The sequence below is a fragment of the Arvicanthis niloticus genome, chromosome 1 (genome assembly GCF_011762505.2).
Source record: "Arvicanthis niloticus isolate mArvNil1 chromosome 1, mArvNil1.pat.X, whole genome shotgun sequence".
Classification (NCBI taxonomy): Eukaryota; Metazoa; Chordata; class Mammalia; order Rodentia; family Muridae; genus Arvicanthis; species Arvicanthis niloticus.
The window spans coordinates 8,343,546-8,364,030 of record NC_047658.1 but is presented as its reverse complement, the minus strand read 5'-3'; the positions used below and the strand labels follow the sequence as shown (position 1 = coordinate 8,364,030).

Below are 20,485 nucleotides of genomic sequence, written 5' to 3'. Positions count from 1 at the left end.
TGTGACCCAGTCAATGGAGTCAATGGGAGTTGCTACAGAGGCCAGCAACTGGACAGTGTGTACAGGGTGTTGCAAGACTCAGCCCTAATGGGATGCCTTTATCACTCCTTCACTTAAGGGCTAGCCGAGGAGACGGTAGAAAGACTGTAAGAGCCAGAGGTGGTGGATGACTCCAGGAAACAGCGTTTCCAGACACATCTGGACTGACGCACATATGAACTCACACACTGGGCGACAGCATGCAGAAGATCTGAATAAGATTTTGTCAAGCCAGAAAATCTCATCATGGAGAAGCAAAAGTGAGCAGGAAGTCCCACCCCTAACCAAGAAACTTTGCAATTGACAACACCTGCTGGGAGAGGGAAGGTGAGTGTTGTGCTGTGGCCTGGCACCAGGTGTGGTAGCCACAGTTAGGGCAGGCCTAGTGCTCAGAAAGAGCTGAAGGGCACAGAATGGACTGTGGAGTCTGAGTTTTCTGCTTTTGGGTTGGTTTGATTCAGGGTTTTGTTATTTGTTTTTGGTTTTGGGGGTTTTTTTTGTTTGTTTGTTTGGTTGGTTGGTTTTTTTGTTTTTTTTTTTTTTTTTGAGACAGGGTTTCTCTTTGTAGCCCTGGCTGTCCTGGAACTCACTATGTAGACCAGGCTGGCCTCGAACTCAGAAATCTGCCTGAGTCTGCCTCCAAAGTGCTGGGATTAAAGGTGTGTGTCACTACACCTGCTGATTTAAAAAAAATCACAAAATTGAAAGAAGGGGCCAAGCATAGTGGCACGTGCCTTTAATTCTAGTACTTAGGAGGCAGAAGCAGTTGGATCTCTGAGTTAGGGGTCAGGTTGGTATACAGAGCATATTCCAGGCTAGTCATGGAAAGCTACACAGTGAGATCCTGTGCAACAATTAATACTATTGTAAATGTATGCAGGAAATTAATCTGACAGCAGTTTTTCTTAAACCTAGCTAGTTTCCAAATAACAAAACACAGAGACTATGATTTATTTACAAATTAAAAGCTTAATATCTAGGCATTATACTTCTATTTTAATACTCTAATCTGGCTATCTCCCAGCCAAAATCCCCAAGATTTTGCAAGCCTTTTAGTATTGGTCTTGTTTTGGGGACTTCCTAAGATGTCTTCTCTCACCTTCCTTGTGACTGAATCCCTCTTACTCTTCCCTCTCTCCTCCTCCCCTGGCTGCCAGAAGTTCTGCCCCCTTCTCTCTTCCGCCCAGCCATTGGCTGAGCAGCTTTTATTGACAAGTCAGTGAATAAAAGGAGAGCAATGTTTATACAAACTTGAAACAGTGGATTCTTAACATAAGCCTTACAATGCCTGGTCTGGGACTGAAACCAGACAGCAGGATAGAGAAATCAGCATTTAAATAACACAAAGATAACCTTTACACAGTGCACAGAACTGGCCTACAAGCCTGCCTTTAAAAAGAAAAAAGGGAAAGGAAGAAGAGGAGAAGGAAGAGGAAGAAGAGGAGGAGGAAGAGGATGAGGAAGAGGATGAGGAAGAGCAGGAAGAGGAAGAGAAGGAGGAAGAAGAGGAGAAGGAGGAAGAAGAGGAGAAGAAGGAGGAGGAAGAGGAACCGGAATGGACAGGGAGAGGAAGCACTGGGTAGAGTAGGAAACCTTGGATTCCAGCAAATCTATTTTATTTTTACTGAAAACAACAAAATAGCATTTTTTGGTACTTAGAGATTTTTTCTTTATAAGGAATTCAAGGAGAAGTTTGACACAGCAGCAAGAAGAAAGGGTTTAGTCAGGACTGTGGGAGATTGAGAACAACCCCAGACAAGGCTTCCAGTTTTCTGGAGTCTCCCAGAAAAGGAGCCACACAAAGAAGTATTGCAGCTGGAAGCCACCTGGGGTGATCGTGACAGGGGGGGCAAAAGGTCCTCCACCGTCCACTGGAGAACAAATGGGTCTCTAAAGAGGGAGAAGCAGACCTGCTACAAGACTCCCCTAAGTGTCTTATGAAGACAGACGACCCAGAGGGGCAGATAAGGAAGTGGCCACCCTGGGGGTGAGAGGCCCCTCTGTGCAAGTAGAGGGCAGCACACCCTGGGGGCTCTGCCTGGAGCCTCCTGCCTAAGGAGAGGCACAGCCCAGGGTGAGTCAGAGAGGAGCCCCACCCCTTTAGTGCTGCTGTCCTGGTGCTCCTGCAGAAAGTGCCCATGGCCATTGCTTCTTCCACTGTCCCTTGGAGACTGGCCTGGCTGTCACCTCTCAGTTCCATTCATACCCCTCTGATCTGAGTCAGAGCTGAAACCTGTGTGTGTGGAGTGAGATAAAGCCATTGTGTCTTTCTGCTTACATCTTTAGGCTTCTGCTGGGGCCTTGTATCAGTCAAGGCTCTCCAGGGAGAACAGAACTGTTCAGTTTCTATATATGGGGTTTGTGGAGTAGCTTACAGGTTGTGGTCCAGCTAGTTCAACAATGTGTGTCTAATAGAAAGTTCAGTAATCCAGTAGCTGTTCAGTTCACAAGGCTGGCTGCTGTCTCAGCCGGTCCTCAGTACATGCTGGACTCCTGAGGAAGGCGACTCTCATGCCAGTGAAGGATGGATGTGCTGAGAAAGAGCCAGAGCAAGCAGGCAGAGAGTGAGCATGTCCACATTCTGTCTATAGGCTGCCAGCAGAGGGTGGTCCAGATTAAAGATGGATCTTCCCATATCAAAAGATCCAGATTAAAAGTGGGCCTGGGTTGCTGATTCCACCTTATGATAGCTCTTCTGGAGGGCATTCTAGACTCTAGGCTGGGTTGGCGTGGATGTGGACAGGATCACGGTGAGGACCTGGGACCTAGAAGGAGCAATCCTCAACTTGAAAGAAGAGAGAGAATGAGAGCGCCACCTCTTGACCACCTGTCCCCAGTCCCACATTTATTTTTCTATCTGCCCAGATGGAGGAAAAGTAAGTTTGTGAGAGAGGTTCCCTTCCTCAAACCCCTGATGATTGACTGTTGGGAGAGATATTTTAAAATCTAGGCACTCAATCTGCTTGTGTTACGGAGCCGCCATGTTCCCAACTAGCCTAGGCCTGCGGCGACGGCTGTCCGCTCAGGTGGCCAGAGACACCGGCCCTGCCACCCACAAGACGCCAGCGTGGGAGATGACTCTGGCAATCTTGCATGCTGTCTCCACAAGGCTGGGCTGAGCCCAGACCATCCTGCCATCCACTCGGTACCCGGTAGAAATGAGACTCTAATGCTTAATGATTAACCAAAGGCTTTATAGTTTAGTAATGTTCAATAACAAGATGCCCACACAGTTGGAGGTGTTTCCTTAACTAACCTAGATATAAGTTGTTACCCAGGACTGCACTCCATCCTCCTACATCTCTGCTTCTTCCTACTCTTCCTCCTCCTCCTCCTCCTCCTCCTCTTTCTCCCCTCACTCCTCTTCCTCTCCTTACTCCTCCCACCTTAATTCCTCCCAATTTGCAGGGAAGATATGCGGCTACAATTGACAGCGCCTATTCTTTTTCTTTTCCCTATGTGTATGAGCCTGTATGAGTGTGTGTGGGTATGTGGGTGCAGACGCACAGGGAGGCCAGAAAAGGCCACGGGATCCCTTGCCTTGGAGTTGTAATTACAGTCATTTGTGAGCCGTGGGCTGTGGTACTGAGATCCTAACACGGGTCTTCATGGTAGACTGGCATATCTTGTTATCGAGCCAACTTTCAACCCCTTCCTCCACCTTTCTAATCATGTAATTATCCTGACACATCTAATGCCTTTCTGTTTTAGATCTTTATTTTTATTTAATTTTTTTAAACTGTGGAAAATAACTTAATTCTCCTACCCACTGATACTTCTGGTACACACTACTAAGAAACATTCCAATTGTGGTGACACATTACCTTTCATTAAGTCCCCGTTTAATGCTCCCTTTTGTAAATGTCTCAGTGCACCAAGATAGCCTGAATGTTTTTAGCAGTTTCCTAATTGCCCCCAAACCCATGCTTTCAGAGGTGTGGGTAAAGTCCTGCGCACCCCAGATGGCTACTGTTCCACACACCCAGCTCTCAGCTCCACAGTAGTGTTTATATCTTTGTACTTTCTGTTAGAGTCAAGAGTGATTATCATAGGAGGGCTTTCTCCAATCCGCCAGCAGTATAAACAGTGACATGAGACTTCTATATAGTTTAAAGCTTAGGCCTTTTGCTTGAGTTGATGTGTTTATAAAAAGAGAAAGACAGAGGGGATATGTTTGGTGGATGTGTAGTCAGGTGTGGGGGAAGAAAGAAGTGACTCAGTGGGCCCATGCTGAGGCATCTCTTCCCCCTGAGGGACCAGCCACATGACAGTATAGTATAGAATAAGTATAGAATAGCATGGGGAGGGAAGTCAAGAGGGTAGCAGAGGCAGAGAGAGAGAGAGAGAGAGAGAAGAGAGCAGAGGAGTAAAGGCCCACCATAAGTATGTGTGGTGGTGGGGGGGGGGGGTGTGGCAGGGATGAGAGGACAGAGCAGGAAGGCAAGGCATACCTGGCTGTTGCCAGGTAACTGTGGGTTGGAGCTTAGACAGAATGCTAGCATTCCCCCATTTTGGTTTAATTAAAAAGGAAAAATTAGAGGTGATAGTGGAGCAGGAATAGGGTTGTTGTGATCTTTAGCTGCTTCCTGCTGGCATTGGGGTGGCATGTCTCTGGGAACCTAGGAAAGTGGGTTTGGAGATGTTGGTCTTAGGAGAGTTGGCTGTTTCCTTGTTGTCCAGGGTCTGTGGAACCATCTGAAGCTAGGTCGGAAGGAACAGGTCCAATAGAAGTGTCTGCATCTGTGAGAGAAGGTTGGAGCATCTGGAGGTTGCTTCTCTGGAGCTGTCCTGGATGTAGTGTCCGGATGACAAGATGCACACATACACTGGGTGGAGCCTGTTGGTCCATGAGAGGTCCATCTGAGTGGGTTCCTGTAGCTTGTAAGTTTACAGAAGAGATGAGTTAACAACAGGAGCAGTCTGTAAGATGAGCCTTTTGTGCATGAGCAGGAGGAACAAGAATTTGTGATTATACAGTTGGATCGTATAGTGGAATGTTTCATTAGCGTTAGTCAAATTTATAAGAACTCGAATAATGTTAGGACAGTGGCACAGCAAGAAGAGGAAATATGAAGCATTTAATTGATGGAAACTGAGTTTAGGTAAGGAAGTAACAGATTACATCTGTGAAAGCTTACATCTGACTTAAGTTGCTAGGAACTGACTTTACATAAGGAGCTAGGTCTGCTTTCTAGGTGTCAAGCTTCAGTTACCGTAGCTGTCAATGTAGTCAGAAATCTGAGGAAGAATGAATTATAATCTAGCAGTCATATATTATTTAAAAAATGACAGAGTTCACCTATAGTCCAAACAGTTCCCTATGGGCTCTATGGTCTCTATGGCATCTTGGGTGGAGTCAGTCTGGCTTTCAAGCCCAGAAGATGCAGGATTTTTTCTCTGTGGAATGGATACATGTGACATGGCTTACTTTGATTTAGATAAGTCATATGACTCTGAGGGTATCCAGTTTTGTCCACTGTGTTTCTCAGTGGTTATCATATCACAATTCAGGCAGTCTCTTGAAGCTGTGTCTGTATCTTCTGAGACCTTGTGGGGTAAACTGTTAAGGATTTCAAGAGATTCTGTTTGTCATAAATTTAGCTATATTGATAGCAGACTTCTGACAAAACTGAGGGCTATATCTCTTGGTTATATCTGAATAGAGCACACCATAATTTAATGGCAGCAGTAAAAATCATTATCAAGACAGGATAGGAATGAAAATCTTAAGTAACTTTGACAGTTGTGTAAGTAGAGAAAAACACATTTTTATTAGTAGAGAATCATTTGTCTTTGTATTAGTAGAGAAACACTCAGCTTAGAGTTGGTGTGGACCAGAATGGAAAGAATGAGAGAGCTGACAGCTGACAGCTGTGCCGTGAGACCATGGTGACGGAAAGTATGTCCCGGCGGACTCAGGCCTGTGACCCGAACTGAGCATGCAGGCCGAGGGAGCGGGCCAGGGGTGTGGGAGTGCGGAGCTGCGTCCGCTATGGGCTTTGGACGGGAGAAATGTGGAGGCCACAGCAAGTCATAGAGCCTGGTAAGCTCACGGCCTGATCCCTGTTGGAGCTGTGAAATTTTGACCCACGACCTGGAAAAGGGATGCTGTGAAGGCAGAGGTGAAGGCAGAGGCAGCTCCAGGCGTCGGGCAAGTGACAGATCGGTTGGGGCTGGGCACACAGAGCAGCCCGCGACCAGTGCTTGTCTGAGGAGCTATATAGACAGTTGCGTGTGCATGGCTGTCGCTGCCTTCACTTTGAGACAGTGGAGGTGACAGCGGCAGCTTGCCAGTGTGTTTACTTTGGCCGAGCTGGGCGGGACTTCCTCCCAGCAGCTGGAAGCCACAGGCCAGTGCTTCCAACTGTCAGAGTCCGCTGTGGGTGGGTAAAAGGAAGCGCCTGAAGTAGCATGTTCCGTATCCCAGCAACGTGCACGCTAATCTTGTGGTGGTGGTGGAGAGAGAGAGAGAGAGAGAGAGAGAGAGAGAGAGAGAGAGAGAGAGAGAGAGAGAGAGAGAGAGTGTCAGTCGTTGGAAAACGACTTCTTAGGACAGGCAAAAGCTGTTTTTCTCTCGGCTGTGGTGGGCATCCAAGCAGGGGCGGTGATGGGCAGAGTGCAGAAGCCCTGCGCGAGAGAATGCCAATGTAGGGGCAGAAGATGGTCATGAAACAAGTCTCACAGACAAAGTCCCTGGCAGGTTGCAAGGGGCGCCGCTGTGGAACCAGTGGCTGCAGCAGCCGCAGTGGGAGCGAGCAAATGAGGGAGGTGGAGGGGGAAGCCTACACTATGGATCGATAGTTCAGTGGCCATGTAGAGATATTGCTTTCTGCTTACTGTGAATTAGACCAAGACATGCCAGTAAGTAGGGACAAGGCAGCGAAGACTGACCCATGGGTGAGAGAATAGGGTTATTAACTGCCCCTACCAGTGTTCTGAGGGCATCATCAATAACCAGAGAGATTCTAGCACAGGCCAGACCACCAGATCGGTATGTGATGGGCTGGGGGCTACGCTCAGAGCCGGTGCCCCTGAGCTAGAGAGAGATTTCTCAGCAGTGAGAAAGAAACTGTCTTAAAGGAGAGAGGAAAATCTCACCCAAGGGAAAATGTCCTAGGACAGGGTCAGTGAAAAAACTGAGTGTCTCCATCCTCAAGGGCAGCACGGGATTAGCTCTGAGCTCCCTGGGGTCATGGGGACATTTACTCTGACCAGTGGGGCTTACCAGTTCTCTGAAGTTTGGGCTAGGGAGTGTTGGATCTCCATGTGATAGCAGGGAGGATGCAAACCTGCATAGTTTCTAAATCCGAGTCCCGGATTTCAGCACCATATGATGTGTTTATAAAAAGATAAAGGGGGGGGGGGATATGTTCTGTGGAGGTGTGGTGAGGTGTGGGGAAAGGGAGTACCCTCAAGGGCCCATGCTGATGCATCCCTTCCCCATGAGGGACCAGCCACATGATGGTATAGTATATAGAATAGAGTTCATTCAGGGCATGGGGAGGGGAGTCAAGAGGGTAATAGAGGGAGAGAGGGAGAGAGACGGGGGGGGGGGGGGAGAGAAGAAGAAGAAGAAGAAGAAGAGGAGGAGGAGGAGGAGGAAGAGAAGGAGGAGGAGGAGGAAGAGGAGGAAGAGGAGGAAGAGGAGGAGAAGAGAAATAGAGGCCAGCCATGAGCACATGGGGGGTGGGGATGGGGAGAGAGCTGGAGCAGGAAGAGCAAGAGAGTGAGGAGGGAAAGCAGCCCCTTTTATAGTGAGTTAGGTATACCTGGCTATTGCCAGGTAAGTGTGGGGCAGAGCTTAGACAGAATGCTAACATGGGTGATCTTGCAGCTGGCTCATCTCATTTAACCTGACCATCGTGCCCATGACCTGCCACTTGGCTAGCTCTGTACCTCTCTGCTCCTCTCTAGTCTCCCCTCTACATCTCTGCTCTCAAATCTCTGGCTTCTGCTTTCTTCCCCTGATCATTCTCTCTGCCCAGAAGTCCCGCCCACTACTTCTTGCCCAGCTATTGGCTATCAGATCTTTATTACAACCAATCAACAGTGAGACAACCTCTGATACAATTCTAGATTGTCTTTAGGAAGGACTAATAGTTACAAAATAAAACGTGGTGATGAGCCGTAGACAACACTAGAGTCCTACCAGCATTTAGTTCACTGCCGGCACAGAATCAACAATTGAAAATAGACCTTCACACAATGTCAGAAACATCATTCCAAGAGATTGTAGTTACCGATACAGTTTTCTGAAACCAGAAAGACAATGATGTTTGAATGACTTCTGTTCTTTTTGCCAGCTCAGCTTGCTCAGGACATCCTTCCCTAAAAAGAAGAGGAAATGACCGAGTTCGAGGTAAATATTAAATACTGTCTTATCTTCCACTTCTTCTACGTGCAGTTTTAGGGCCTTACCATAACCCATGCCAGGCGTCTGGAAAGTCTGTATACATAAAACGTTTTTCTCCAGAGGAAGTAACATTGCAACATTAAAACTAAGGGAGAGTTCAAATGTGGCTGTTTTATGAAGTCTGTTCAGAGAAGTTAAAGCTGGCTCTCAAGGTTTAGTTTCATTCTTTTAGGTAAAGTAAACTGGGGTCAAGTTTATCATATCACTTTCATTATATGTAGGGCTAAAACAAATAATTCCATCACAGTGACAAGCCTCACACTGGTGCCTGGGTCAATGAGAGCAATACTTTTTGGCCCTTTATAGTTGGCAAATAAAGGGTAAAAGAGAGAAATATATAAATAAAATTAATCCCAGCCAATGCAGAAGTGAGTTGATCCCTGAGTTCAAGGCTAGCCTGGTCTACAAGATGAGTTATAGGTCAGCCAGGGCTACACAGAGAAACCCTGTCTCAAAAAAAAAAATCTGTAGCACAACGTTATGAGATATGGCCCCTCCTAAGATGCTGTTGAGTTCATTTCTGTTGTGTGTCTCCTGCTGGGCACACAACCTGCCCCTAAGAGTGGTTTGTTTCCACAGGGAGACTAGGGGAGAATTTTATTACCACATCAATATCAATATCTAGAACTTCTAAAATTATTTTATGTTAATTGAATTTTGCATATTGCCGAGAGCCTCCTGGCCCAGAAAAGGTAGTGGTGAGGGCACAGAGCACTGGTGATGGCTCTAAAGTCTGAGGGTCTCAGGGCTTTCTGGCTCTCTGATTTGGACTGAAATGCTGATGATAACTTCTAAAAAGTCTAAAAATCTCTTCTAAGAGTAAAAGACTGCAGGCTTAGGTGATTAACACCTGCAGCCTTACAGAGGAGGATTAGGCAATGTGGCCTTTGTTCTATCTCAGCAGAAACTGCTGGGCTCTAACTTACATCTGCTAGTCTGAGGTCCCAGGAAGAAAAAGACACTTAGAGGAGTTCTCATAGAGTTTATTACTAAGTTGTTAACAGTTTTCTATGAAAGCTATCTAAGGGGAAAAGCAGAAAGGTCCTAAGTGAGGAAAGGGAAAAATTCTATTCTATCTGGGGAAAGGAAAAAATTCCTGTCTATTCTATCTGCCTCTCATCTCTTTGTCTTCAGTACTTATACATCTTTCAGTATACATGATCACATGTTACAAAGTTCATCACAAGTTCACACCAAAACTCAAATCATAAGTTGAAATAGAAGTTTACAACAGAGAATGTTTACATGCATATCCATTAGGAGTAGTTATCTAAACATCCATCACCTGTCTAACTCCACAGGTTCACTGAAGGTTTAAAACTATAAGTTATTAGTGAAGTTTTGCATAGATAAACCCAGGCAATATTTAATCTTCTGTCCTAGCACCTGTAATAAATCATTAGTTCCCTTTTAATGACCTTTGGTTGTTTTACAACCTCTTGGAATGTGCTCTGAGTAGGAGAAATTACTATCTAAGAACAATTGACTGATGACACTCAGGAGACTGGCAGAGTTCTCATTGCAGTTCTGACTATCAAAAAGAGACCTAATAGCAGTCCCACTATAAAAGAGCTTAACAATCATTGATATAATTTTAGGAATTCTTATAGGATCATCATTAAGACTTAAGGAGTCATCTATTTGTCTATATAGCATCACCACAAGGCAGTACATCTTCATGGATCTGCAGAGATCTGCTCCAAAGGGCTGTGCTATTGCTTAGTGATTGTTATATTTGACTAATAATAATAGGAAAAGCATATTAATAGCAGGAATCTTTCCTAAAATGAGTCCCTTACAGCCTTGCTGAATACGGGCTCACTTATTGCAGATTATATAAAAATCCAAGGGAAGCCATTTCAGGATGATCACCTGCTAGTTATTAGCTTGTCCCATTATGGCTCCCGATAGCATATAAACATCCATCCCTGTTTCAAGAGTTCTCAGTTGAACATTGTGCTGTTAAGGGATATATAGTGACTTTCTGAATCTCATTCGTCTCTATGGCTCGTTTCTGACCAGCTCTGTTGGTGAGCCTGTCCACAGAAGTCTGATATGCTCGACTTCTAGTGTTTTGGCTTGGTTTTTTTTCAGTATTTCTCTCTTACTGAATTCCTCTTTTGTGTCCTGTGTCTCCACCCTTGTTGTATTCAGATGTGTGTGTGGTCTTTTGGGATATTTTCAGTTTGTTTCATTCTTTGAGTTCTTTGATCACACTACTGCTTCTTTTAAGTTATTTTTGAGGTGGTTTCATCTCTTCATTTTCACTGGATGCACTACTGTAGAGTAATGATCTTGGAGCATTTAGGTTGTCTTGGTTTTTCATGTTACTTGTGTATTGTGTTGAGACTTGCATATCTGGACCTAGATGGTTGGTTGAATGCATTTCCTACCTACCTTACCCTTATTGTTTCAGAGTAGGTTTTTCTGTGTTAGCAGTCTCTTTACAGTCTTCACCGTGAAGCGGTACTTGGTTGTTATTACCTGGTAGGACTGTGTGTGTCTGTATGTGTGTGTCTCTGTTTGTGTGTATGTGTGTCTATGTGTGTGTGTATGTGTATGTATGTGTGTATGTATGAATGTGTGTGTGTCTATGTGTGTGTATGTGTCTATGTGTGTGTATATATGAGTGTGCATGTGTGTGTTTGTGTGAGTGTGTGTGTGTGTGTGCTTTTAGAGTCTGGGTAGGTATGCTGACCTCACTTGGAAGAGGTTTGGAACAGTAGCATCCTAGGCACTGTGATTACCAGTGTGATGGGCAGGATTGAAGCTTCCTGACATGCTGAATTCACCATGACAACAGGCAAGGCTGAAACTTCCCTAGCTCACTGTGCTCACTGGGGTAACAGGCAGGCTGAAGTCTCCCAGGTATGCTTGTTTATCAGGTGTCAGTTTTCTTTATAGATGAACAAAATTCTACTATATATACATACCACTGGCTTTGTTTTCTACTAACTGGATATAAACGGACAATATTGCTAACGTGACATTAGCTTCATTTTGTTTAGAAAATTGGCAATGCTTCTTATAATCTCATCTTTCTGAATTATATCTGAACAAGGCTTGTTATGTTTTTTCTACACCATTAAAATGGATAACTTCAGGTTGAGCGTTGTGTATTGTTACAGGGACTAGTGACATTCAAAGACGTGGCCATTGATTTCACCCCAGAAGAATGGAAGCAACTGGATCCTACTCAGCGGAACCTATATCGGAATGTGATGCTAGAAAATTATAACAACTTAATCACAGTAGGTAAGATAATGTACTTTTCCTAAAATAGATGTAATTTTTAAGTGTTGATGAGCCTTGCCTTGAGATATCTTGAGATGTTGCTGTCCCTGCTGCAGCTTTCAAAGGAAAATCTTTGGTGGTATTTCAGGATACAACTTTCTCAGAAACCTGGCTTTCCCAGGCCCAACTCAGAATCCTGGGTTGTTTTTGTTACTGGTGTGTATATCCAAACCAATGTCATTTCCCCCCAACAGGCCCACCACTCACCAAACCTGATGTGATTTTCAAGTTGGAGCAAGAGGAAGAGCCATGTGTAGTGGAGAAAGAAGTGTTAAGGAGACACTGTCCAGGTTAGTGGGAGGGAACCAGCCAGGTGAAGTGAGAGGACGAATAAATGATTGGGCTGAGATGTTTTGCAGGGTGGATTCCCAAATATAGTAACTGTAGAAACAGTTAAGTGTGAACTCTTTCAAACCAAGATGCCATTTCTCTTTAAAAACATTTTTAATTACATTTTTTATTTGTGTGCACCATGTGTGGGGGTGCATGTGTGCTATGGTGCACATGTGGAAGTCAGAGGACAAGGTGTACAATCAAATTTGGGACATCAGGCCTGGTGGCAAATGTCTTTACTTCCTGATCCATTTCCTTAGCCCAAGGTTTTATTTTTCAATGCTATTAAATGTGTGTGTGTGTGTGTGTGTGTGTGTGTGTGTGTGTAGGCCAGAGGACAACCATATTATGAGGTTCTGACAGTTCGGACTGTTATCTCTTTTTGGCAGCACAGAATCAATCTTGTGACATTTTCCTTTTGGCTGTTGCACTGGCCCTGTTGCTGACACTGGCCTTGGGTTCCTCGTCCTTCTGCCTCCCCCACTAGGATGAAATGAAGGCACAGTCTGCAGCGCTCAGCCATTGTGTGTTCTTGTTTGAGTGTTTGGATATTTTTTATGATCTTTTCCTTAGTTTTTTTCCATAGTTTTTTAAATTTTTGAATGTAGTTTTCTTCTTTTATTACATTTCCCAAGTATCTATGTATTTATAAAGGTTATTAAAATTTATATTACTTTCTTCTGCATAAAACAAAGGTAATTGAATTTCTAAATAGCTATTTCCTTTCCTGGAATTTCCTTATAAAAACTGAGAAGATAAGGCTCACAAGTGGGTCTAGAGGACAGCCCCGCGTCAGGAGCACAAGCTGCTCCTCTGGAGGACTCAGGTTAGACTCCCAGCCCACATGGCAGGTCACAACTGTCTGTGACTACAGTTCACAGGACCCAATGTCCTCTTCAGGCTTCAGCAGGCATCGTGCATGCCTGTGGTGCACTTCAATGTATGCAGGCAAAAAAAAAAAAAAAAAAGAAAAAAAGAAAAATATATGTGTGTGTATATGAAAAAATTTTTAATAATTCTTTTTAAGACTTATTTATTTTATGTGAGTACACTGTAGCTGTCTTCAGACACACCAGAAGAGGGCATCAGATCCCATTACAGATGGTTGTGAGCCACCATGTGGTTGCTGGAAATTGAACTCAGGTCCTCTGGAAGAGCAGCCAATGCTTTTTTTTTTTTTTTTTTTTTTTTTTTGGTTTTTCAAGACAGGGTTTCTCTGTGTAGCCCTGGCTGTCCTGGAACTCACTCTGTAGACCAGGCTGGCCTCAGAAATCCGCCTGCCTCTGCCTCCCAAGTGCTGGGATTAAAGGCGTAAGCCACCACCGCCCGGTGCAGCCAGTGCTCTTAACTACTGAACCATCATCTCTCCAGCCCAAGTGAAAATATTTTTAAGATTACATTACAATAGAAGATATATACTTGAAATTTGTTTATTTGTGGGAACATTGTTTTTCAAGTATACTTGGTATTTCAGTATTGGGACAGAAACCACCAGTGATATTTATTTGCTGTCTATTTTAGGAGAGATTTTGGGAATTGATGAGCACCAGAAAACCCAGGACAGACTCTTGAGACAAGTTTTCAAGGGAACATTTATGACTAATGAAGCTGATGAATGTCTTAAGAAATTTGCAAATACATTTTCTCCAAACACAGACTCCATTCCTTCCAGACACAATCTCTCTGATCGTGACACCAATTTTGGTGATCATGGTAACGTAAAACACCCGTTGCCAGAGGAACATTCTGAATATGATGATGCTATGCAACCATCTTACACCAGCTCGCCCCACTTTGTACTGACCCCCTTTAAGTGTAACCATTGTGGAAAAGGCTTTAGTCAGACCTTGGACCTCATTAGACACCTGAGAGTTCATACAGGAGGGAAACTCTATGAATGCCACCAGTGTGGGAAAGGCTTTAGCCTCAAGGAGAAACTTATCAACCATCATAAACTTCACAGTCGGGAGCAGTGTTACGAGTGTAACGAATGTGGGAAAACTTTCATCAAGATGTCAAATCTCATTAGACATCAAAGAATTCACACCGGCGAAAAACCATACGTGTGCCAGGAATGTGGGAAATCCTTCAGCCAGAAATCTAATCTCATTGATCACGAAAAAATTCACACTGGTGAGAAGCCTTACGAATGTAATGAATGTGGGAAATCCTTCAGCCAGAAACAAAGCCTTGTTGCACATCAAAAAGTTCACACTGGGGAGAGACCGTACGCGTGTAACGAGTGTGGCAAAGCCTTCCCTCGAATTGCTTCCCTTGCTCTTCACATGAGAAGTCACACGGGAGAAAAACCATATAAGTGTGATAAGTGTGGAAAAGCCTTTTCTCAGTTTTCCATGCTTATTATACACGTGAGAATCCACACTGGTGAGAAGCCTTACGAGTGCAGTGAGTGTGGAAAAGCCTTCTCTCAGAGCTCAGCACTAACTGTTCATATTAGAAGCCACACGGGCGAGAAACCTTATGAATGTAAGGAATGCAGAAAATCCTTCAGTCATAAGAAAAACTTCATCACCCATCAGAAAATTCATACTCGAGAGAAACCTTATGGATGCAATGAGTGTGGGAAAGCCTTTATCCAGATGTCAAACCTTGTCAGGCACCAGAGGATCCACACTGGAGAAAAACCTTATCTATGTAAGGAATGTGGCAAAGCCTTCAGCCAGAAGTCAAATCTCATTGCTCATGAAAAAATTCACTCTGGAGAGAAACCCTATGAATGTAACGAGTGTGGGAAAGCCTTCAGCCAGAAGCAAAACTTTATTACACATCAGAAAGTTCATACGGGAGAGAAGCCTTACGATTGTAATAAATGTGGGAAAGCCTTTTCTCAGATTGCTTCCCTTACCCTCCATCTGAGAAGTCACACGGGAGAAAAGCCTTATGAGTGTGATAAGTGTGGGAAAGCCTTTTCCCAGTGTTCACTGCTCAATTTACACATGAGAAGTCACACTGGGGAGAAGCCGTACATATGTAACGAGTGCGGGAAAGCCTTCTCTCAGAGAACTTCGCTCATCGTGCATATGAGAGGCCATACCGGGGAGAAGCCCTATGAATGTAACAAGTGTGGGAAAGCCTTCTCCCAGAGCTCATCCCTCACTATACACATCCGAGGTCACACGGGCGAGAAACCCTTCGACTGCAGCAAGTGTGGGAAAGCCTTCTCTCAGATCTCTTCTCTCACACTTCACATGAGGAAACACACAGGAGAGAAGCCCTATAACTGTATTGAGTGTGGCAAAGCTTTCAGCCAAAAGTCGCACCTTGTCAGACACCAGAGAATCCACACTCATTAGAGACCCTGTGAACACTGTGAATGTGAGGACTGCCTTCTAACGAACAGCTCACAGCACATGACATGATGAGTCTAGTACTGACTGTAGGAGAGCCTTGTGAAGAACCCATGCAGTTGTTAGAGAATTCTCGCTTCGGTCACCAATTGTATAAGAAAGCTGGGAAACCGTGAACAAACACCCACTGATGTCAGTATTCTCATTCAAACCTGAAGGAAATATCTGCTGTGAATCAATGCACTCCTTGAGCTCCTTGTCGATATATTAATCAAGAGATGGAGATTGGAAAAAGCAAGAACAATAACTTTTATAGGCCACATGAGACTATGGGGAAGTAGGTTTTGTATGATGATGTGTCAGGAAGAAAGTCTAAGATAATTAGATGACATGCATACAAACTTACAAAATGTGCTGACGAATGCAGAAGACCACCTGACAAAGCAAGTTAGAAAGTTATAAAAGTTCATGTATCTTTCCAGTTCTCTTCCTTTTCTATACTTCCACTCAGAATTTACATGTCACTTGCAAAGGAGTTCATGAACTGATTTCAGAGTGATATGGCAAGGGAAAGGACCACAAATAGCAAAAACAAAAAATTCATCAAAAAACAAACAAAACAACAAAAAAACAATTTTTTTTTTTTTGACAAAACTACTAGGGAACATGCCCACTCACTACTAGATTTTAAATTATTTAAAGTTTTTCTTATTTAAACTCTTTTGAGTGAATAAACTTTTGGAAAGAAATTGAAATCCAAGACTCAGCAATTTTTATATGAGTAGTGCTATTAAAATCATTGGAATAAGTCTAGCCTGTTCAATATGTATACAAGTCACGTGACCCAAACATGTTACTTCTTAACCATAGATATACAGAAGCCATCAGGCTGATGAGACGGCCCCACTGATGGGTGCTTGCTGCCAAGCCTGATAGCTGACTATGACCCCCAGAATCCACATGGCAGATGAAAAGAACTGACTCGCACAATTGTCCTCCGACCTCCAGTGGCATGCCATGGCATGCATGTACACACACACACACACACACACACACACACTCCAAATAGGAAAGGTAAAATTCTAAAATCATGCTGGAAATGAAGTAGAACATGTTGCTTTAGAGTAAGAGTTTTTAAAAAACCCACAAACATGGAATAGTCTATGTTCTCTTAGTGTATTGGACTCAGAAGTATCCATGTATGTCTGCAAAGATTTATCTCTAAGTGTTCCCGGATTCGTGGTTTGGTTTGCTCTAAGGTATGCAACATTATCATCAATGTGTCGATTTCTATGATAGGACACTGTTCTTTATTTAAAATATACAAAGTTCACATGTAGTTACATGGCTAGATCACAATATTTTGAGAGGAAAACCCAAAATATTCAACTAACCATGGTATAATATTTGTAAGTTAATAAAACAGTTCAAAGAGCAGTATTGGATATATTTCATGGTGCATTTATGATATTAATTGCCTTTGAGGATGTAGAAGGCTTTTATGGAAGTTGTTACATTGATCTGTAATACTTCACTAAAAGAATAAAAGCCAATATTATACTTACTGCTAACAAGTCTGGTCATCAAATTAGTTCTGAGGCTTTAGAGGTCTTGTATTTAGTTGCCTGTTTTTACTAGAGTAAGTCAGATGGGTGTTGGAATCGTGGGCTTATAGAATCCATTTTAAACTAGCGTGTTATTTTATATTTAATCCTTTTTACACAAGCCTGATTTTAAGATGTTTTGTTTTTACTTTGTTATGGTTGGATCTGAGATGTTTCCTCCAAAGATTTGTATGTTGAGAACTTGGTCCCCAAAACAACAGTGTTCAGAAGTGATTTGGTCATGAGGGTTCTGACCTCTTCAAAGGTGAGTCCACTTTCAGATTCCTAGCTGAAACCAAAAGGTGGGAGCTGTAGGAGGGGATGCCTACTCAGAGGCAGCAGGCCTGGGGCATGCCTTCAAAGTAAGAAGTTTCTTCCTCATTTCAGTTGATTTTTTGTAAACATTCTTGTCATAGTAACAGGAAGCTGGCTAACTCATCAGAACCTTCATCGGGATAATGCCAACCAACAGCATAAAAGCACTTGAGGCTAGTTTAAAAAATCTGAAGCATTTATCTTCAACGTAGCTTCTTTCCCAGTTGGAAGCAGTAGAAAAACAAAGGTTGTTACTTGTTGGAATAATTGACTCTCAAGTTTAAACAGTAGGGTCCCATTGCATTTGGGTTGCAGTAAGAGAGAAAGCAAAGGAACTACGCACACAGCCTCTCAAGCCAGGGGCCAGCGCCAGCACTGGGCAGGGACAAAGTTCAGTGGATCTCAGCAAAGCTTTTTTGAGTGTCTAGATTCCTTGTTTTCTTTTTAAAAAAAAAAAAAATTTTTTTTTTTTTGTAGCTGGTGTTGAAACACTTCTGTAGACCAGGCTGGCCTCAAACTTATGGCAACTGTACCGCATCTAACCTCCTAGGTTCAGGCATGCACTCAGGTTTGCAGGCCAGGCCACCATAGTGCCACGGAGTTTCTGGACTCTTAAACAGAAAGGCACATCTTGGAGATTTCTGTGTGCCAGGGGAAGGCTGGGTGCAGGTAACAAGCTCACTCCTTGCCGTGGGGTAAGTTTTGCACTGGTCCTGTAGGAAGAAGACTTGGTATTCTAACCTGCCCTATGGTTCAGACGCTGCAGGATTAAGACTCTGGCTTTGGTTTTCATATATTTCAGCTCTGCAGCTATTAGTTTTTCAGAGGGGACACAGAAATGCCCATGACACTAGCACTGTGCTTAGCCAGAAGTCTGAAGCACTAAGGTCATGCTTTGCTTTTCTGCTTTGTCCAGCCAGCACAGAGTGGAATTATCAGTCATTCTCACAATATTCTACTCACAGGTTTGACCAGAATGTGCTAAGATGTTAGATATACGGTCACCTAGAAACTTAAAACAAGTCAAAACAGCCTTAATTAGGAATGCCAGTGGTGATGCTTGTGTGTCCTTTGACACATCATTCCATAGACTACCCATGTCCTCTGTGTCACTGGAAATAGTCATAGTGCCTTTAAACACACCACACCAGAGACTTAAGAAAGCTTTTCAAATGTTCTCTAGACCATTCTTGTTCCCAGAATATCAGTCAGAATTCTCCAATAGGACATTCATCCATATATGTATATTACATGTAAATTAGATGTTACATGCTATATATTAAATGTATGTGTAATATATAATTATTTAGCAAGTATGAAAGGGAGCGTTTTGGGTTTTTTTTTTATGAGTTGAATATATAGTTTTATGCATTTCACAGAGCTGGCTCATGCAGTTGCTGGGCTGGCAAGTCTGAAATCAAGGTAGACTGTGATAACTGGAAACCCAGTCAGAAGCTAATACTTAAGGGCCAGCAAGAGGGCCCAGTAGGTAAAGGATGATCTGAGTTCATTCCCTAGAACCTACGCTGTGGAAAGAGGGAACCAATTGTTACAAACTATCCTCCAGCCATGTGTGTTGTGGCATGCACATGTGTGTTGTGGCATGCACATGTGTATTGTGGCATGCACATGTGTGTTGAGGCATGCGCATGTGAAGGCTTGTTCTAGTGCTATGGGTGTGGAAAGCTGGAGGGCTGACATGCTCAGATGTCACTGAGGCCCAGATCCAGGGCTTTGAGTTGGCTCACCCTAACATCTACCCATCTATAAACTGTTGGAGCAAGTGAAGGATCCTGTCCTGCAGATCCAAAGCTACAGGATCTCCATGACACAGGGCAACAACAGGACATCTGAGAGGGGTCCCATTGAGGATCCAGTATTGATAGAGTAGCAGAAGCCAGAGACCTCTGTAGGAGGAGCTAAGGTGGGAGGAGGAAGGAGAGGAAGAGAAGGAGTAAAGAGAAGAAGAGAAGGAAGAGGAGGAGCTAAGAGATGGAGAATGAGAGGGGAACATGGAGGCTGATGTTCGCTTGTCTGTAGCAGTCAAAGGTAGTTGGTATATCTACGTTGGGTATTGGGTTACATCTCTGATTGTAAGGGCATCTTGTTATTGATCATTACTAAATATATAACCCTTTGAATAGTCAAGATTAGAGTCTCATTTGTACCTAGCCCATGTGGTTGGTGGGATGGTCTGGGCAATGTCCACCCAGACAGTGTGCAAGATTGGCAGAGCCATCTCCTACACTGGTGTCTCCAATTCTTTTATCTTTGTTGACTGCAACACAATTCTTCCTCTTGGGCTGGTTCCACTCCCTGTTAGCAACTTTCCTCAGTACGTATCCCATGACTCTGGCATCTGTTAATATCTTGGGGTATCAGAGGCAGTGTTTGGGATGCTCCTGATCTTCTGGGCTCCTCCAAAGGACTTGGGTCACTTCTCCAGCTCTGCTCTCTGTAGCACTCTAGGCTCTGGCTGACTTCACTCTACTGCTGCTGCTGTTCTTAGTGGTCATCCCATGGCACCTCCAATAGGCTGTGCTTTTCCGCTGCAATTAGGCTTCACCAATAGCCTCCCATAGGGTCTCTTCATGGTGCTGAGCCTCAACTTCTTTGTATGATCCCTTCAATCCTGGGCCAGCCATCAACTACAATTGAGGTTGCACCTTCACCAGTGGCCTTCCCTGGCCTCTCACTGTTCCAAACCTCAGCTGCTCTCCATGACCCCTTCATGCTTTCAAAACCAGTACACATGAGTGACTCTTACACATTACCAGTCCAGCTGCAGTACGAGGTACAACCTTGGCTATCTCTGGCACACAGCTTCTTTGTGCTCTCAGAAAACCCTTCCCAGAAGATTTCACCTCAGCGATGCTGGTCTCTTCTTAATCACCACTAATTTCTTAGCTCCAGCTAACCAGTATGAATTGTCCAGTAACCCCTTCTATTATTCACTCTAAAACCAGAGCCACATGACCAAAGCTGCCGAGTTCTGCTGCTTGCTGGGTCAGGAACATGGTGTCCTGAAATGGAAACTTCTAGTTTGTTTGGAAAGTCGGTTATGTCAAATGATGTTTTGCTGGGGACACATGAAAGAATGTTTTCCTGAAACAGACACAGGTGAAAGGATGTTTTGCAATAACAGACAACTATAGCTGCTGACAAAGATCGAGCTCACC

General features: G+C 43.9%; 1 protein-coding gene across 8 annotated transcripts in view; it reads left to right on the top strand.

Annotated features, from left to right (window-relative positions):
• Znf569 (zinc finger protein 569) overlaps positions 1-16,961 on the top strand; it is a 28,660-nt gene extending 11,699 nt beyond the window's left edge. For 6 of the 8 annotated variants that reach the window (XM_076931340.1, XM_076931347.1, XM_076931334.1 and 3 more), the window contains 5 exons: positions 119-366; positions 8,343-8,398; positions 11,581-11,707; positions 11,941-12,036; positions 13,601-16,961. In XM_076931340.1, coding sequence (XP_076787455.1) covers positions 8,384-8,398; positions 11,581-11,707; positions 11,941-12,036; positions 13,601-15,393 — 2,031 coding nt within the window. In that variant the 5' untranslated portion in view covers positions 119-366; positions 8,343-8,383 and the 3' untranslated portion in view covers positions 15,394-16,961. The remainder of the gene's footprint in view (positions 1-118; positions 367-8,342; positions 8,399-11,580; positions 11,708-11,940; positions 12,037-13,600) is intronic. The other 2 variants (XM_076931359.1, XM_076931369.1) reach the window with 1 other exon arrangement.
• The last annotated feature ends 3,524 nt before the right edge of the window (positions 16,962-20,485 follow it).